Source organism: Anomaloglossus baeobatrachus, chromosome 2, assembly GCF_048569485.1.
Source record: "Anomaloglossus baeobatrachus isolate aAnoBae1 chromosome 2, aAnoBae1.hap1, whole genome shotgun sequence".
Taxonomy (NCBI): domain Eukaryota; kingdom Metazoa; phylum Chordata; class Amphibia; order Anura; family Aromobatidae; genus Anomaloglossus; species Anomaloglossus baeobatrachus.
Genome location: NC_134354.1, coordinates 653575554 through 653594728, shown reverse-complemented (window position 1 = coordinate 653594728; position 19175 = coordinate 653575554). Strand labels below are relative to the sequence as shown.

At 50.9% G+C, this 19175-nt stretch overlaps 1 protein-coding gene across 1 annotated transcript in view; it reads left to right on the top strand.

Annotated features, from left to right (window-relative positions):
• Positions 1-19175, top strand: part of PRIM1 (DNA primase subunit 1) — a 157426-nt gene that overhangs the window by 16935 nt on the left and 121316 nt on the right. The window contains exons 4-6 of the mRNA XM_075337039.1: positions 3325-3398; positions 5094-5230; positions 17561-17619. Of these exons, the coding sequence (XP_075193154.1) occupies positions 3325-3398; positions 5094-5230; positions 17561-17619 (270 nt within the window). The remainder of the gene's footprint in view (positions 1-3324; positions 3399-5093; positions 5231-17560; positions 17620-19175) is intronic.

Genomic DNA, 19175 nt, shown 5'->3' with positions numbered 1-19175 from the left:
CGGCATTTACCTACCGCAGGTTGAGGGCCTGTGAGTGAGAGTCAGTTTGTTTTCAAACTACCGCACCGACCGAGCCGAGGCTCTTCTGCAGGCGGAAAGAGCGGTAATCCCTGTTCCTCTTCAGGAACCAGATACGCATTTTGCCCCGACCTGGTCGTGGTGCCAAAATAGGACGGCTCCTTCCGTCCCGTTCTGGACTTTATACTGCTTAACGAGCACGTGAAAACCAGGCGGTTCCGGATGGCATCACTCCGCTCCGTCATTGCCTCTCTGTCTCAAGGAGTTTTCCTAGCTTCAATAGACATCAGGATGCTTATCTACACGTGCCGATTGCTCCGAGGCACCGGCGTTGGCTACGATTCGTTATTAAAGACGAGAATATTTCGTTTCGTAGCCATACCCTTTGGCTGGCGACAGCCCCACGGGTGTTCACCAAGTTCGTGGCAGCAGAGGGAGCAGTCCCGCGCTCTCACGGTCACTCTGTGATCCTTTACTTGGGCAATCTACTGGTCAAGGCACTTTCCTTTACAAGCATGCCAACACAACCTGAACATGGCGCTGGACCCTTCCCAGAGTTTCGGGTGGGTCTTCAACTTTTCAAGGTTGAACCCAATCGCTGGCATCTCCTGGAGAGTTTTCACACTCTCTCAGCGATAGTGAAGCTTCCGCTGGACAAACAGCGTTCACTACAGACGAGGGGACAGTCTCTCCTTCAAGGAGGCGCCTCATCCAGAGGCGAGTTTTAGCTTTTCCAGACGGTCAAAGACCATCTTCAGAGGAGTCCACTCTTCAACTCAGTGGTCTGGAGCTCTGGGCAGTGTATCTTGCACTGCAAGCCTTCCTGCAGTGGCTGGAATGCAAATAGATCCGAATTCAGTCGGACTATCCACAGCGGTGGCATACACCAACCACCAAGGCGGACTACGCAGTCGACAAGACTCCCAAGAGGTCCGGCGGATTCTGCTATGGGTAGAAGACAGAGCATACACCATATCAGCTGTTCACATCCCGGGCGTACGACACTAGGAAGCAGACTTCCTCAGTCGCCAGGGCGTGGACGCAGGGGAATGGGCTCTGCACCCGTTTGTTTGCAAGAATTCTGTAGACGCAGGATGAAGACGGACGTCGACGTCATGGCTTCTCGGCAACAACAAGGTCCCGATTTTCATGACGCGGTCTTACGATCAAAGAGCTCTGGCGACAGGCGCCTTGGCTCAGGATTGGTCACAGTTCCAGCTACCGATTGCTGCCACACCATCCTCGTCGCCCCAGACTGGCCGGGGAGGTCGTGGTACCGTGATCTGTGGCATCTCACCGTCGGTCGACCGTGAGCACGACGTCATTGCCACCATGAGACGGGCTAGCCAGCCGCGGTCTGCCAAGATCTACCACAACTCGTGGAAGATATTCTTATCTTAGTGTTCTGCTCAGGGAGGGTCTCCCTGGCCATCGGCATTGCCTACTTTGCCTTCCCTCCTGCAATCTGGTTGGGAAAGAGGTTGGTCGCTCGGCTCCCTTTAAGGGCAAGTCTCGGCACTATCCGTGTTCTTTTCAGAAGCGTCTAGCACGTCTTCCTAAGGTGCGCACGTTACTACAGGGGGTTTGTCATATTGTGCCCCCGTACAAGCGGCCGTTAGATCCATGGGATCTGAACAGGGTACTAGTTGCTCTCCAGAAGCCGCATTTCGAGCCTCTGAGGGAAGTTTCCCTTTCGCGCCTGTCACAGAAAGTGGCCTTTCTGGTTGCGATCACGTCGCTTCGGCGAGTGTCTAAGCTGGCGGCTCTGTCATTCAAGGCTCCCTTCCTAGTGTTCCACCAGGACAAGGTAGTGCTGCGCCCTATTCAGGAGTTTCTCCCTAAGGTTGTATCCGCGTTTCTTCTTAATCGGGATATACCCTTTCCTTCCTTTTGTTCTCATCCGGTTCTCCGGTATGAAAAGGATTTACAGTTGTTAGTTCTGGTGAGAGCACTCAGAATCTACATTTTCCGCACGGCGCCCATGCGCCGCTCTGATGCATTTTTTGTCCTTGTCGCTGGTACGCGCAAGGGGTTGCAGGTTTCTAAAGCCACCATAGCTCGATGGATCAAAGAACCAATTCTTGAAGACTACCGTTCTGCGGGGCTTCCGGTTCCTTCAGGGCTGAAGGTCCATTCTACCAGAGCCGTAGGTGCGTTTTGGGCATTACGACACCAGGCTACGGCTCAACAGGTGTGCCAGGCAGCTACCTGGTCGAGCCTGCACATTTTTCACCAAACATTATCAGGTGCATACCTATGCTTCGGCGGACGCCAGCCTAGGTAGAAGAGCCCTGCAGGTGGCAGTGGCTTCCCCATAGGGGAGGGCTGTCTTGCAGCTCTAACATGAGGTATTTCTTTACCCACCCAGGGACAGCTTTTGGACGTCCCAATCGTCTGGGTCTCCCAATAGAGCGCTGAAGAAGAAGGGAATTTTGTTACTTACCGTAAATTCCTTTTCTTCTAGCTCTTATTGGGAGACCCAGCACCCGCCCTGTTGTCCTTCGGGATTTTTTTGTTGTTTGCGGGTACACATGTTGTTCATGTTGAACGGTTTTTCAGATCTCCGATGTTACTCGGAGTTAATTTGTTTAAACCAGTTATTGGCTTTCCTCCTTCTTGCTTTGGCACTAAAACTGGAGAACCCGTGATATCACGGGGGGGTATAGCCAGAAGGGGAGGGGCCTTGCACTTTTTAGTGTAGTGCTTTGTGTGGCCTCCGGAGGGCAGTAGCTATACCCCAATCGTCTGGGTCTCCCAATAAGAGCTAGAAGAAAAGGAATTTACGGTAAGTAACAAAATTCCCTTCTTTTTCTGTTGGTGAAGACTATTATATGGCTAAATATCCTAAGTAAGGTGTAAAACTTATTATAGGGTCAGCATTGATAGTAGCTACCTCCAATAAATGGCACGCTTCCTTACTTTCTTACAAGAGGACTAATTTGCAGACTGTTTTTATTCCATAAGTCTTAATGCCAGTTTGGTGGTCTCCACTGGAGAAACGTTACACCCTTATTCCATAGTAATACACAATGCATGCATAGGAAGCTGCTGCAGGCACTAGGAGGATGAATTGTGTGTGTGTGGTCATAAGTTCCTTCACCAAGAGACATTTCACAGATGGGAGCACATTCCTGGGGAAAAAATATATATGAAAGGGTACGACTTCAGAATGATAAAATGTATGTATTAGTAAGGAGTATGTAATCATCAGCCATATACAGCATATTGGCAATAAAGGGAAATGTTGGAAACAGTAATTTTAATGTCTGTTATAAATGACTCTTCTGATCATTATGTCCTGTCTAGTTCTGCAGATATCTGCACTAAATGCTGGACGTTGATGACCATTGCCATTCGTATCCTGGATCGAGCCCTCCATGGTAGGTATTTTATGTAATGTGCTATACAGCTCGTGTACCTGCTCCATTTTCCTCTTGAACTGTATGAAGAAGACATCCAGGGCTTATATTTCATTGTGATTACACCATGACCGGTATGTCAGCGGATTCCCTTAAGCCCTGTGTAATTTTGTAAGTCATGCACAGAGTGGGCTCCCCGTTATACAGAAAAACCACACATCAGGAAGGCGAGTCTAGGCAGTTGGATTGATGAATGGTTGCTTTACTTTACCAAAACAGAAAAAACAGCCATAAAACAGTAGAATAATACAAGGCTGATGCCCTTGTGCTGCGCCACTTGTAACGGTGATTTATGTCACCTTCTCATCAACCTTTGCCTAACCAAGGGACTGTCTGGACAGTCTCCTAATACCTGGTAATCCCTCTGGGAAGCAGGAATAATTTTGTGTGTGTGAACACGCCTTACCAGTGGGGCAGCACAAGAGTTCACAACCTATCCCTAAACATAAACAAATCCCATAAACCCCCTGAATACCCTTAAATGCTGAAGCCTCACAGAGAAGGCAGATGGTAAAAGTGGGAAGGCAAACCACGCAGCTCAACAGTCCATGCAAACGTGTGGCGCTGTCCCTTTAAGACTTTAAATGTAACTGCAAACTGACAGCAGAGCAGGCACGTCTTACTGTGTGTGTGTGTGTGTGTGTGTGTGTGTATATATAGTAGGCCTAACTGTGCTCTCTTCGTGAACCAGTTTAGCCAGCAACTAAAGAATAGTGAATCTGGCACAGGATGGTGCTCACATGTGTCACGGTCCTCCTCACTAAACTCCAACTCGGTCTCCGCAAGGAGAAAGGTTTTCCCCTTAAACCCCAGTAGAGCTGCTCATTTAGCCAGATCAGATCGCATACTTAGCCCTGACGAGGGACAATCATCCCGAAACACCGTGTCTGCAAATTGAGTTTCTGATCTGGCATAAATCTTAGGTCATATGAAAAGGCTTGTTAAAGGGCCACTTTTGACTTTTAGGATTGCTACTTCCAATAGGTGGCACTAAAGTTAGTCTCCTTCCTATCTTAAGAGACAATTTAAACTCACACAAGAATATTCTTTCCAACTCGCTTTAGTGTTTCTGTGATGGCACCTTTCCGTAGCGCACACCTCTCGCTTTCCCTGCAGCTCACACACACACTGCCTCTTCAGCCCTCGAAGTCCAGTGGAGAAGTCCGTTGAGATGTTGCTATAGTAACCAAACAGTTGAATGCAGATGCAAAACAGCGGCCTTATGTGGCTGGTCAGTAACAATGCACACAATGAACAGGAAATAACCGTTTTGCTGTAGTTCACATTGGATAAAGGTTACTAATACACGCTAACCCTCTCACAGTTTCCTGATATCCAAAATAGCTTTAGTAAGAGATACCTAATAAAGGGGCATGTAGGCTTAGCGGTTAGCATTGTTGCTTTGCAGTTCTGGGGTCCTTTAATCAAGTCCCACCAACATCTGCAAGGAGTTTGTATGTTCTCCTCGTGTTTGTGTGGTTTTCCTTCGGGTTCTTTGGTTTCCTCCCACACTCCAAAGACCTAGTGATAGAAAATTTAGATTGTGAACCGTAATGGGGGACTGTAAAGCACTATGGAATTAATGGCGCTATATAAGGGAGTAAAATACACAGGATTCTGCTACTAAAGCCTTTGTATCCAATCTTTCTTTCTCAGAGGACTTTGGCTTTCAACACCGATTATGGGTTTACTCAGGTAGAAGAGGCGTCCATTGCTGGGTGTGTGATGAGTCTGCAAGGAAACTTTCTCAAGCCGAGAGATCAGCGGTTGCAGAGTATTTAACTGTCGTGAAGGTACAGTCATGTTTCTTATAGTCTTAGATTAAGAAAGCAGTTTGCCATATACGCACCTAGAAATGTGATAGATTCTTTTTAAGTTATGGTCCTCTGGAATTTTTAACTTTTTTTTTTTTTTTTTCTTTTTTACAAAGATGAATATAATACATAAAGGACAATCCATTTACTAATCTTTTGTATTATCAGGACAGTGTCACACCAGACCAGTTTCTGTGACATATCACAGCTAAGGAGGCCTAAGACACACGGCATGAAAATCGGAGCAAGTGAATGCGATAAAACATCGTATTCCACTCGGACCAATATTAGCCTATGTGTCAGCACCCACGAGCGATTATTTTCTCAGCCCCAATCGGACCCAGAAAACAATCGCAGCATGCTGCAGGTGCAATGTGATCCTTGTTTCTCTCGCACCCCTTCCAAGTCTATGGGGCGAGAGAAAAATCGCACTGCACACGCAGTACACTGGTGTACTGCGAGTGCAGAGCGAAAATAGCAATAGCCGGCAACGGAGGAGAGAGGGAGATAAATCCCTCCCTCCCCTCCGCAGCGCCTGTCCACCCCTCCTCAGTGTCGGCCCACCCCACCCCGCAGCTGTGGTCTGATCACATGATCGAACCTTAGTCGCAGTGACACTTACATGACACTCGGCTCCCGCTGTGCTGCCAGCGTAAGCCCAATGTCATGCGAGGATCGCAGTAGTCCCCCGTGTGGCCCCGGCCTAACACTGTTCCTTTCAATAGAGCCAAGCTGTAATATCAGATACTATCTGTGAAAAGAAAGTTGCCAGATTTCTTTGTCGCTCCATTGGGAGACCCAGACAATTGGGTGTATAGCTTCTGCCTCCGGAGGCCACACAAAGTATTACACTTTAAAAAGTGTAAACCCTCCCCTTTGCCTATACACCCTCCCGTGGACCACGGGCACCTCAGTTTTATGCTTTGTGTGGAAGGAGGCACACATCCACTCATGCATTCTCATAACTTAGTTGTCGGTTGGAAGAAAAGAGGACCCCCACGGGGCCCCCGGCATGCTCCCTTCTCACCCCACTATGTCGGCGGTGTTGTTAAGGTTGAGGTACCCATTGCGGGTACAAAGGCTGGAGCCACATGCCGTCTCCTTCACCATCCCTTATGCGGCTCTGGGAGAAGTGGGATCCTGAACGGTCATCCATTTACTGGGACCGTGCTCCATCCGCAGCCCCTGGTGGAACCTGCCGGACCGGAGCCTTTTCAACCCCAGGGACCGGGCCCTGCTACTTAAAGGTACTCTGTGTCCCCATTGGGGACTGTACAGGGAGCGCACCTTCTTCCCGGAAGCCGTGGTAGTTGTAAAACTGAGGAGGCAGGTGGACTTCCGCGCCGACCGGGCCTGCTGGTCGGGCGCGGCCTCAAATTTAGTCCCCGGCTTCACCGCGGCCTAGTTGCGAAAATCCCGCCCCCGGGCCTGCCTGTCAGGGCTAAGGGCGGGATTACCGACATGACGTCGGATGTGAGGGCTGGAACATCCTGCATGTCTTCCTCCGCCCTCACTGACCACTGTGGGGAACCCAGACTCCCGCTCTTTGCTGGCGCCGCCCTCGGCCCCGCTCCTCCCCTGAGAGCTCCGGCGGCCATTTTCTGGCATTCTGCCGGTGGGTGCTTCTCAGGGGAGCTCAGGGTGAACACAGCACCCAGTGCTGGTCCCCCTAGGGTGCCGGATACATATGTATATATTATATATATTTCGGTTCGGACAGACTGTATACCCTTTGTTCACATTTAACCTTCAGTGGTCACTCTCCTAGGAGACAACAGGCAGAGGTTTTTCTCGCGGTCTGTACCTCTTGTGGGGCTATGTTACCGGCGGGATACACCTACCCTCACTGTGAGCAATGCTCGACTCCTGCCTCGCTTGCTCAGCCGGACCCTCGGGCACTGGTGGGCCCCTAGGCTCATGTAGACCCCCCTGCTCCCCCTGAGCAGGCTGCAAGGGACAGAGTCACCGGTGTTGGCCCTCAGTCATTTTCATATGATCAAATGGTCTTCTAGGCTCCTTGAGGCATTGCAGTCCAGACCGGACCTTTCACAGGCCCTGGCCCTGTTAGCTTGTCTCATCCAGGCCCCGCTTGGTTAGCGCCGCAGTGCGCTCCCAGGTTGAGCCCTAGGTCTCAGGCGGAGGACTCCTGCCCGGACCACAGTCCAAGACCGGCTAAGCGGTCTCGCTGGGACTCTTCCCCGACTTCCTCACGCTGCTAGGGATCCCAGCTTGAGGACTCTCAGGAAGACGAGGCGGACGGGGGAGCTCAGGGCTCTGGCCCTGACTTCACCCTTAACCTTGATACTCCTGAGGGGGACGCCTTAGTAAATGATCTCCATCATCCAGGTGCTGGTTCGCTCTCCTTCGCCCCCTCCTGTAGAGGAGTCGGCTTCTCAGCAGGAGAAACACCAGTTTCGGTTCCCCAAACGTACACGCAATACGTTTTTTGATCACTCTAACTTCAGGGATGCTGTCCAGAAACCCGGAGCGGTCCCGGACAAGCGCTGGGTTCAACGTCACACTGACACGCGTTACCCCTTGCCATCTGAAGTCGTTAAGAGTTGGGCTCGTTCTCCCAAGATGGATCCTCCAGTCTCCAAATTGGCTGCTAGGTCCGTGGTGTCTGTTGCAAATGGCTCATCTCTGAAGGATGCCACTGACAGACAGATAGAGCTCTTGGTGAAGTCCATCTATGAGGCCACGGGCACGTCTTTCGCCCCGGCCTTTGCAGCCGTGTGGGCTCTCCAAGCAATCTAGGCTTGTCTGAAGGAGTTTAATGCTGTCACATGGAATTTTGCTCCGCATGTTCTGTCTTTGACTCTCGGGCATCAGCTTTTTCGTCCTGCGCCATGAACGCCGTCCTGGACTCCACTAGCCGCACGACTGTAGCATATGCTAACTCCGTGGCAGTTCGCAGGGCCATGTGGCTGCGCGAATGGGAACCAGACTGCTTCAAAAAGGTTCTTAACTGGTTTGCCTTTTTCTGGCGACCGTTTATTTGGCGAGCGATTGGATGATATTATTAAGGAATCCAAGGGAAAGGACTCCTCCTTACCCCAGTCCAAACCTAAGAGACCTCAGCAAAGAAAAATCCAATCGAGGTTTCGGTCCTTTCGTCCCTCCGCCAAGCCACATTCTTCTTCGTCCAACAGGCCGGAGAAAGGCCAGAGGAACTCATATGCGAGGCGGCCCACGTCACGACCCCAAAAGGCCGCAGGGGGCACTGCCTCCAATACGGCCTCCTCATGGCTCTCGGCCTACCCTAGCCGCATCCCCGGTCGGTGGCAGGCTCTCCCGCTTTGGCGGCGCCTGGTGGCCACAAGTTCAAGACCGATGGGTGAGAGACAGTCTGTCTCATGGTTACAGGATAGAGTTCAGTTCTCGTCCTGCGGCTCGTTTCTTCACCTCTGGGCCCCTTCTCAGGTGGCGTGTCAACAAAGCCTTGCCGTCGCTCTGGCGACTCTCCAGGGACAAACAGCTTTCTCTGCAAGCGGGGGTGAAATCACTTCTTCGGAGTCAGTCACACCCCTTAAGGCGCCTCATGCACTTCCTGGGGAAGATGGTTGCAGCTATGGAGGCAGTGCCGTTCGCAAACCAAGGCGGCACTTGCAGTCGTCAAGCCTTCCAGGAAGTCCGGCGGATTCTGCAGTGGGTGGAAACCACAGGCTCCACCATCTCCGCAGTTCACATCCCGGGCGTAGAAAACTGGGAAGCAGATTTTCTCAGTCATCAGGGCATGGACGCGGGGGAATGGTCTCTGCACCCAGAAGTGCTTCGAGAGATCCATCGCCCCTGAGGAACACAGGACGTCGATCTCTCAAGGTCCCGGCCTTCATGGCACGGTCTCAGGATCACAGACCTCTGGCAGCGGACGCTTTAGTCCAGGATTGGTCGCAGTTTCGACTGCCTTATGTGTTTCCCCCTCTGGCGATACTGCCCAGGGTACTACGCAGGATCAGGTCCGATTGCCGTCGCACCATTCTCGTCGCTCCAGACTGGCCGAGACGGTCGTGGTATCTGGATCTGGGGTATCTCACGGTGGGTCAACTGTGGGCACTTCCAGACCGCCCAGACTTGCTGTCACAAGGCCCGTTTTTTCCATCTGAATTCTGTGGCCCTCAACTTGACTAGGTGGCCATTGGTTCCTGACTCCCAGAGTCTTCAGGGTTATCTCAGGATGTCATTGCCACCACGAGACAAGCCAGGAAGCCAACGTCCGCCAAGATCTATTACAGGTCTTGGCAAGTCTTTCTATCCTGGTGCGCTGATAACGGCTTTCCTCCATGGCCGTTTGCCTTACCCACATTCCTTTCATTCCTACAATTTGGAATGGACAAGGGTTTGTCCCTCGACTCTCTCTCTAGGGCCAAGTATCCACGCTCTCCGTTTTTTTCTTTCAAAAGCGTCTAGCCAGGCTTCCGCAGGTCCGCACGTTCCTGCAGGGGGTCTGCCACATGGTCCCACCTTGCAAACGTCCGTTGTCACCCTGGGATCTTAGCAGAGTCCTGACGGCTCTTCAAAAGCCGCCTTTTTGAGCTGCTGCGGGATGTCTCTCTCTCCAGTCTTTCGCAGAAGGTGGCCTTCCTGGTGACAGTCACATCTCTTCAGAGAGTGTCTGAGCTTGCAGCGCTGTCATGCAAGGCTCCCTTCCTGGTTTTCCACCAGGATAAGTTGGTTCTTCGTCCTGTCCCGGAATTTCTTTCTAAGGTGGTATCTCCTTTTCATCTAAATCAGGATATCTCCTGGCCTTCCTGTTGCCCTAATCCAATTCACCAGTGTGAAAAGGTTTTGCACTCTTTGGATCTAGTGAGAGCACTCCGGTTCTACGTGTCTCGCACGGCGCCCCTGCACCGTTCAGATGCGCTTTTTGTCCTTGTCGCTGGCCAGCGTATGGACTCTCAGGCCTCCAAGTCGACCTTGGCTCGGTGGATCAAGGAACCGATTCTCGAGGCCTACCGTTCTTCGGGCCTTCCGCTCCCTTCAGGGCTGAAAGGCCATTCTACCAGAACTGTAGGTGCGTCCTGGGCATTGCGGCACCGGGCAACGGTTCAGCAGGTGTGTCAGGCAGCTACGTGGTCTAGTCTGCACACTTTCACGAAGCACTATCAAGTACATACCTATGCTTCGGCAGACGCCAGTCTAGGTAGGCGAGTCCTTCAGACGGCGGTTGTCCACCTGTAAGAGGGGGCCATTTTCGGCTCTTCTTATTGAGGTATTCTTTTACCCACCCAGGGACTGCTTTTGGACGTCCCAATTGGCTGGGTCTCCCAATGGAGCGACAAAGAAGGGAATTTTGTTTACTTACCGTAAATTCCTTTTCTTCTAGCTCCTATTGGGAGACCCAGCACCCACCCCTGTGCCCTTTGGGCTGGTTGTTCTTTTGGGTTATGGTCTTCAGTTCTCCGAACATCCTTCGGATTGAATTTACCCTAGACCAATTTATAAGTTTCCTCCTTCCTGCTTTTGCACCAAAACTGAGGAGCCCGTGGTCCACGGGAGGGTGTATAGGCAGAGGGGAGGGGTTACACTTTTTAAAGTGTAATACTTTGTGTGGCCTCCGGAGGCAGAAGCTATACACCCAATTGTCTGGGTCTCCCAATAGGAGCTAGAAGAAAAGGAATTTACGGTAAGTAAACAAAATTCCCTTCTTTTCTTACTCTGACCAACTTTTTTAATATACAGCACAAGGTAACACCCCGCATCATTCCAGGTAATGAGAACTGCGGCATTCACTATTCAGTTATTGGAACAGCTGCTTATGTGAATCAGTTACTTTGCTAAAAAAAGACAAATTGCCATTAGCCATCACTTTTTTATATCAAATTTACTTCTACGTATTCTCTTAACCTTCACATCGATGCCTCGATATTGAATTCCTAACACCAATAAGGAAGTCTGCAATGAAGAATGCACATGAGCACATAATTCATCAAGATCTTCTGCTGGCAGCTCCCTTTGCAATTACTGACCAATGATGTCCCAGATGGGCTCAGTGGGAAACAATTCTGCAGGCATGTCTCCAATCTGTGATTTTCATAATTGCACAACTTTCACCTTCTTGGTGCTGCAATTTCAATTTTGAGGAGTGTATAATGGTAGGAAAATGGAACATGTATACATCACTAACAGCACTATTTTTTTTTATTCTCATTTGGAGGGATTTTACGTAACTTCTTTGTTTTAAATAGAAAATATGTACTGTGTGTCTGTATATTATATAATGTGATTTTTTTTTTTTATATATATATATATATATATATATATATTATATTATATTATATTATATTTCTTTGTCGCTCCATTGGGAGACCCAGACAATTGGGTGTATAGCTTCTGCCTCCGGAGGCCACACAAAGTATTACACTTAAAAGTGTAAACCCCTCCCCTCTGCCTATACACCCCCCCGTGCATCACGGGCTCCTCAGTTTTTATGCTTTGTGTTGAAGGAGGCACACATGCACGCAAGCTCCACAATTTAGTCAGCAGCAGCTGCTGACTATATCGGATGGAAGAAAAGAGGGCCCATAACAGGGCCCCCGGCATGCTCCCTTCTCACCCCACTCTGGTCGGCGGTGCTGTTAAGGTTGAGGTACCCATTGCGGGTACACAGGCTGGAGCCACATGCTGTTTTCCTTCCCCATCCCTTAGGGGCTCTGGGTGAAGTGGGATCCTAACCGGTCACCAGGCATGGGACCGTGCTCCCTCCGCAGCCCCTGGGGGAATCTGCTGGACAGGAGACCGGGTATCGTCAGGGACAGGCCCTGCTCCTCTGAGGTACTCTGTGTCCCCTTGGGGACGGCGCATAGAGCGCCTGTGTAACGGACGCTGCAGCACCAGCCGGGTGTTTTGCGTCGCCGGGACTACCGCGCCGACCGCGCTTGTTTGCCGGCCGCGCTAATAAATTTAGTCCCCGGCTTTTGCGGCCTAGTACCGCAAACTCCCGCCCCCGGGCCTGCCAGTCAGGGGTGAGGGCGGGACGCTAGACTGCATGTCAGCGGTGAGGGCTGGAGCATACGGAGGTATCCTCCTCCCCCGTCACTGAGCACTGCGGGGCACCAGATTCCCGCACTTTCTGAGGCACGCCCACGGCTCCCTCCTCCTCTCAGAACGCTGGCAGCCATTCCTATCAGCACTTCTGTCGCTGGAGAACTTCAGAGGGGGACAACACCGAGCTCCACAGCTCTGGGAGGCCCAGGCAGGGAATCTGGTGGTCACACAACCGCTGCGGGCGGTCGGTAAGCCGCACCTGTTACTAGGTGCTGGCCCCCCGGGGTGCCGAAGTGTATATATTATATGCTTATATTGTATACATTTACTCTGTACGGCCACACTATTTGCTTTTGGCTATATACCCTCACTGATTGCTCTAAGAGGAGACAACAGCATGTCGTCCGCAAAAAGCAAGGGTGCCAAGGCACAGGCTTATTTTGCATCCTGTACCTCATGTGCGGCTATGCTACCTGCAGGTTCCACCTACCCTCATTGTGTGCAATGCTCGGCCCCTGTGACACTCACTCAGCCGGAGCCTCAGCCACTGGTGGGACCCTCGGCCCCGGTGGAACCACCTGCTGCCACCGTCCAGGTGACAGGGACAGAGTTTGCAGTATGCGCTGACAAACTTTCTGAGTCTATGGATAGATGGTCTGCTAAGATACTAGAAGCTTTGCAGTCCAGACCGGTAACACAGGCCCCGGGCACTGTTGAATCATTGCCCCCAGGCCCCCCTCGGTTGGAGCAGCAAAGTGCTCCTGGGGCGACTCATAGGTCCCACGGTGAGGACTCCGACACGGACTGCAGTCCCAGACCGGCTAAGCGGGCTCGCTGGGAGCTTCCCTCGACTTCATCACACTGCTCAGGGTCTCAGCATGAGGACTCTCTGGAGGATGAAGCGGAGGTGGCAGATCAGGGCTCTGAGCCTGACGCCGCGCTCAACCTTGATACACCTGAAGGGGACGCCATAGTAAACGACCTTATAGCGTCCATCAATCAGGTGTTAGAACTTTCTCCTCCAACTCCTCCGATTGAGGAGTCAGCTTCTCAGCAGGAGAAATTCCAATTTAGGTTTCCCAAACGTACACTGAGTGCGTTTCTTGATCACTCCAACTTCAGAGATACAGTCCAGAAACACCGAGCATTTCCGGACAAGCGCTTTACTAAGCGCCTTAATGACACACGTTATCCCTTCCCCCCTGACGTAGTCAAGGGTTGGGCTCAGTGTCCCAAGGTGGATCCTCCAGTCTCCAGACTGGCGGCTAGATCCATAGTTGCAGTGGCAGATGGTGCATCACTCAAGGATGCCACTGACAGGCAGATAGAGCTCCTGATGAAATCCATCTATGAAGCTATAGGCGCGTCTTTTGCTCCGGCATTCGCAGCCGTATGGGCACTCCAAGCTATCTCAGCTTGTCAGTCTGAGATTAATGCAGTCACACGTGCCTCTACTCCGCAGGTTGTGTCTTTAACCTCTCAGGCGTCGGCTTTTGCGTCCTACGCCATGAATGCTGTCACGGACTCTGCGAGCCGTACGGCGGTAGCATCCGCCAATTCAGTGGCAGTCCGCAGGGCCATGTGGCTACGTGAATGGAAGGCAGACTCTGCTTCCAAAAAGTTCTTAACCGGTTTGCCATTTTCTGGCGACCGCCTGTTTGGCGAGAAATTGGATGAAATCATTAAACAATCCAAGGGAAAGGACTCGTCCTTACCACAGTCCAAACCAAACAGACCTCAACAACGGAAGGTACAATCGAGGTTTCGGTCCTTTCGGCCCTCAGCCAGGTCTCAATTCTCCTCGTCCAACAGGCCACAGAAGGGTCAGAGGAACTCTGATTCATGGCGGTCTAAGTCACGTCCTAAAAAGACCGCCGGAGGAACCGCTCCCAAAGCGGCCTCCTCATGACTTTCGGCCTCCCCAAACCGCATCCTCGGTCGGTGGCAGGCTCTCCCGCTTTTGCGACGCCTGGTTGCCACATGTCCAAGACCGATGGGTGAGAGACATTCTGTCTCACGGTTACAGGATAGAGTTCAGCTCTCGTCCTCCGACTCGTTTCTTCAGAACATCTCCGCCCCCCGAGCGAGCCGATGCTCTTCTTCAGGCGGTGAGCACTCTGAAGGCAGAAGGAGTGGTGATCCCTGTTCCCCTTCAGCAATGGGGTCACGGTTTTTACTCCAACCTGTTTGTGGTGCCAAAAAAGGACGGATCTTTTCGTCCCGTTCTGGACCTCAAACTGCTCAACAGACACGTTAAAACCAGGCGGTTCCGGATGGAATCTCTCCGCTCCGTCATCGCCTCGATGTCCCAAGGAGACTTCCTAGCATCAATCGACATCAGGGATGCTTATCTCCACGTGCCGATTGCACCAGAGCATCAGCGCTTCCTGCGTTTCGCCATCGGGGACGAACACCTTCAGTTCGTGGCACTTCCTTTCGGCCTGGCGACAGCCCCACGGGTCTTCACCAAGGTCATGGCAACAGTGGTAGCAGTCCTACACTCTCACGGACACTCGGTGATCCCTTACTTAGACGATCTTCTTGTCAAGGCCCCCTCTCGGGTGGCATGCCAACACAGCCTGAACATTGCTCTGGAGACTCTCCAGAGATTCGGGTGGATCATCAATTTCCCAAAGTCAAAATTGACACCGACCCAATCGCTGACATATCTCGGCATGGAGTTTCATACTCTCTCAGCGATAGTGAAACTTCCGGGACAGGAAGTCGACGTCCCTCGACAGGAACGTCTCCCTTTCTCGGGCAGCCAAGGCCTCCCTTCAGTGGTGGCTCCTTCCCACTTCTTTGTCGAAGGGGAAATCCTTCCTGCCCCCATCCTGGGCTGTGGTCACGACGGACGTGAGTCTGTCAGGGTGGGGAGCGGTCTTCCTCCACCACAGGGCTCAGGGTACCTGGACTCAGCCAGAGTCCTCCCTTCAGATCAATGTTCTGGAGATAAGGGCAGTGTATCTAGCCCTAAAGGCGTTCCAGCCGTGGCTGGAAGGCAGGCAGATCCGAATTCAGTCGGACAACGCCACGGCGGTGGCATACATCAACCACCAAGGCGGCACACGCAGTCGGCAAGCCTTCCAGGAAGTTCGGCGGATTCTGCTGTGGGTGGAAGCCACAGCCTCCACCATCTCCGCAGTTCACATCCCGGGCGTAGAAAACTGGGAAGCAGACTTTCTCAGTCGCCAGGGCATGGACGCAGGGGAATGGTCTCTTCACCCGGACGTGTTTCAAGAGATCTGTTGCCGCTGGGGGAAGCCGGACGTCGACCTAATGGCGTCCCGGCACAGCAACAAGGTCCCGGCATTCATGGCACGGTCTCAAGATCACAGGGCTTTGGCGGCAGACGCATTAGTTCAGGATTGGTCGCAGTTTCGACTGCCTTATGTATTTCCTCCTCTGGCACTGCTGCCCAGAGTGTTACGCAAGATCAGGTCCGACTGCCGCCGCGCCATCCTCGTCGCTCCAGACTGGCCGAGGAGGTCGTGGTACCCGGATCTGTGGCATCTCACGGTGGGCCAACCGTGGGCACTACCAGACCGACCAGACTTGCTGTCTCAAGGGCCATTTTTCCATCTGAATTCTGCGGCCCTCAACCTGACTGTGTGGCCATTGAGTCCTGGATCCTAGCGTCTTCAGGGTTATCTCAAGAGGTCATTGCCACTATGAGACAGGCCAGGAAACCAACGTCCGCCAAGATCTACCACAGGACGTGGAAGATCTTCTTATCCTGGTGCTCTGATCAGGGTTTTACTCCCTGGCCATTTGCCTTGCCCACTTTTCTGTCCTTCCTTCAATCCGGAATGGAAAAGGGTTTGTCTCTCGGCTCCCTTAAGGGACAAGTCTCGGCGCTCTCTGTGTTTTTTCAAAAGCGTCTAGCCAGGCTTCCACAGGTACGCACGTTCCTGCAGGGGGTTTGCCACATAGTCCCTCCTTACAAGCGTCCGCTAGAACCCTGGGATCTGAACAGGGTGCTAACGGCTCTTCAGAAACCACCTTTCGAGCCAATGAGGGATATTTCTCTTTCACGCCTTTCGCAGAAGGTGGTCTTCCTAGTGGCAGTCACATCACTTCGGAGAGTGTCTGAGCTAGCAGCGCTGTCATGCAAAGCCCCCTTCCTGGTGTTTCACCAGGACAAGGTGGTTCTGCGTCCGGTTCCGGAATTTCTCCCTAAGGTGGTATCCCCTTTTCATCTCAATCAGGATATCTCCTTACCTTCTTTTTGTCCTCATCCAGTTCACCAATGTGAAAAGGATTTGCACTTGTTAGATCTTGTGAGAGCACTCAGGCTCTACATTTCTCGGATGCACTCTTTGTCCTTGTCGCTGGCCAGCGTAAGGGTTCGCAGGCTTCCAAGTCAACCTTGGCTCGGTGGATCAAGGAACCAATTCTTGAAGCCTACCGTTCTTCTGGGCTTCCGGTTCCTTCAGGGCTGAAAGCCCATTCTACCAGAGCCGTGGGTGCGTCCTGGGCATTGCGGCACCAGGCTACGGCTCAGCAGGTGTGTCAGGCGGCTACCTGGTCGAGTCTGCACACTTTCACGAAACACTATCAGGTGCATACCTACGCTTCGGCAGATGCCAGCCTAGGTAGGCGAGTCCTTCAGGCGGCGGTTGCCCACCTGTAGGAAGGGGCCGTTTTTACGGCTCTTTTACCGAGGTATTCTTTTACCCACCCAGGGACTGCTTTTGGACGTCCCAATTGTCTGGGTCTCCCAATGGAGCGACAAAGAAGAAGGGAATTTTGTTTACTTACCGTAAATTCCTTTTCTTCTAGCTCCTATTGGGAGACCCAGCACCCGCCCCTGTTCCCTTCGGGCTGTTGTTCTTTTGTGTACACATGTTGTTCATGTTGAATTGTTCTTGGTTCATGGTTTTCAGTTCTCCGAACATCCTTCGGATTGAATTTACCTTAGACCAATTTATAAGTTTCCTCCTTCCTGCTTTTGCACCAAAACTGAGGAGCCCGTGATGCACGGGGGGGTGTATAGGCAGAGGGGAGGGGTTTACACTTTTAAGTGTAATACTTTGTGTGGCCTCCGGAGGCAGAAGCTATACACCCAATTGTCTGGGTCTCCCAATAGGAGCTAGAAGAAAAGGAATTTACGGTAAGTAAACAAAATTCCCTTCATTTCAGTCTCCACTTAACGTAATCCACTGCTCACAACTGAGTCTATACATTCGCCACTGTCCGATCATATTTCATAACAATAAAGTCTATGATCACCATCTTCATTTTTATTTATTTTTTTATGAAAACTCCTTTTAATATATAGTCTCCATTTAAGTGCAGTTTTTGTATTTTTTTTATTTGCAGGGAGGAGAAGAAACCATAAAGAAAGTACAGCTTTCTGATCCAATTCATCCATTCATAAAGTATGTTCATTGTTCTTCAGTTCAAGTGTTTGTATTGGGCCATCTTCACTGACAGCAAAGTGCCATTAAAAATAAAATCCAGGGTGCATGAAGAGGCGTAGAGGCACATAACACTGCAGTTCTATCACTTATAACTCACCAGACAACACACAATGTTTTGTACAGTTTTCGGCATCAGTGCACATGAAGATATATTAGAGCTTGACCACGTTCAAAGGTGTGAAACAAAAAATAGAATGGGTGCACCATAGTACCCAAAAGATTGTCATTATATCAAGACTTAATAAAGCGATGTTTCTTGTAGTGTAAGTTGGACTGTATCTATAACAAGGAAACATCCTCTGCTTTTCCACCAACATAGACAGGTGTTTTTTACTGTAACAGCAGTGAGAGACTATGAACAACTGTGCTGTGGAAGGTGTTATAGTGATTGTACTAACAGACATCAAATCTGTCTCTGGCGCCTTGCTCCAGTGTAATTAGGGCTCGTGCGCACGTTGCGTAATTACATGTATATGCGCTGCGTATAGCACTGCAGCGTAAATGCATGCGTCCTGCGTCCCCTGAACAATCTATGTAGACTGTGCATGATACGTGCGCACGTTGCTTTTTTGAACGCAGCGATTTGGATGCTAACATTTTGACCCAAATCCGTGCGTTCATAAAAACAGCATGTCAATTACTTTGTGCGCTTTGGATGCAGCTCCCACCCTGTCTATGGTTGGGGCAGCAGCCATAGCGCATGAAATTGGCTTTTTTTTCTTCTGAAACACTGCAGTGTTTCTGCAGCAATTTGAAGCGCACATATGCTGTCAAATCGCTGCAGAATATTCAGCATTTATGTGCGAACAAGCCCTTAGAGATGGATTTCAGATTTAGGGTCTTGGCCTTCACATCAGATGTTTCTTTTCTCATATGTGAAAGTAATGGCTGTATTTTCCTCAATGTGCTGAATCAGATTTTCATCAGCGTGTGGTCAGTGTGTCTGTTTATCATCAGAGTTAGGCTGTGTGCCCACGCTGTGTTTTTGCTGTGTTCTTTCATGCTTTCTTTTTTTTTTTTTTTTTCCTTGAAGATTTTAATCCCAGCAAAATCTGAGAATCCTGACTTGCTGTGCAAATGTTGCCATTTTTTTCCTTGCAGATTTTGGTGCAGACAAAATTTGCAGCAAGTCAGTTCTTTCTGCATTTTTTCCTGCATCTGATCACTGATATAATCCACTGCAGAGCTCGATCAGTGCAGTGGATTATACCAGTCAGTGCTCGCCTCACACACCATGCATCCGGCATGGTCTGTGAGGCTCTCCTTAGCTAAGTAACCTGGGATCATCATGGTGACGACCACTCCTGGCAGTGAGAGCCTGGTCTCAGCTGTAACATTAGCCGGAGACCTGGTGGCGATCGTGGGGCTACAGCGCAGGAAACCGTGCAATAGCCATAACATGAAAAAAAAAAGCAATTAAAAAACTTTTTTTTTTTCTGCTGCTTTTTTTTCTTCCAAAACATGCAGTTTCTTCGGCGCTCCATTGGGAGACCCAGACGATTGGGTGTATAGCT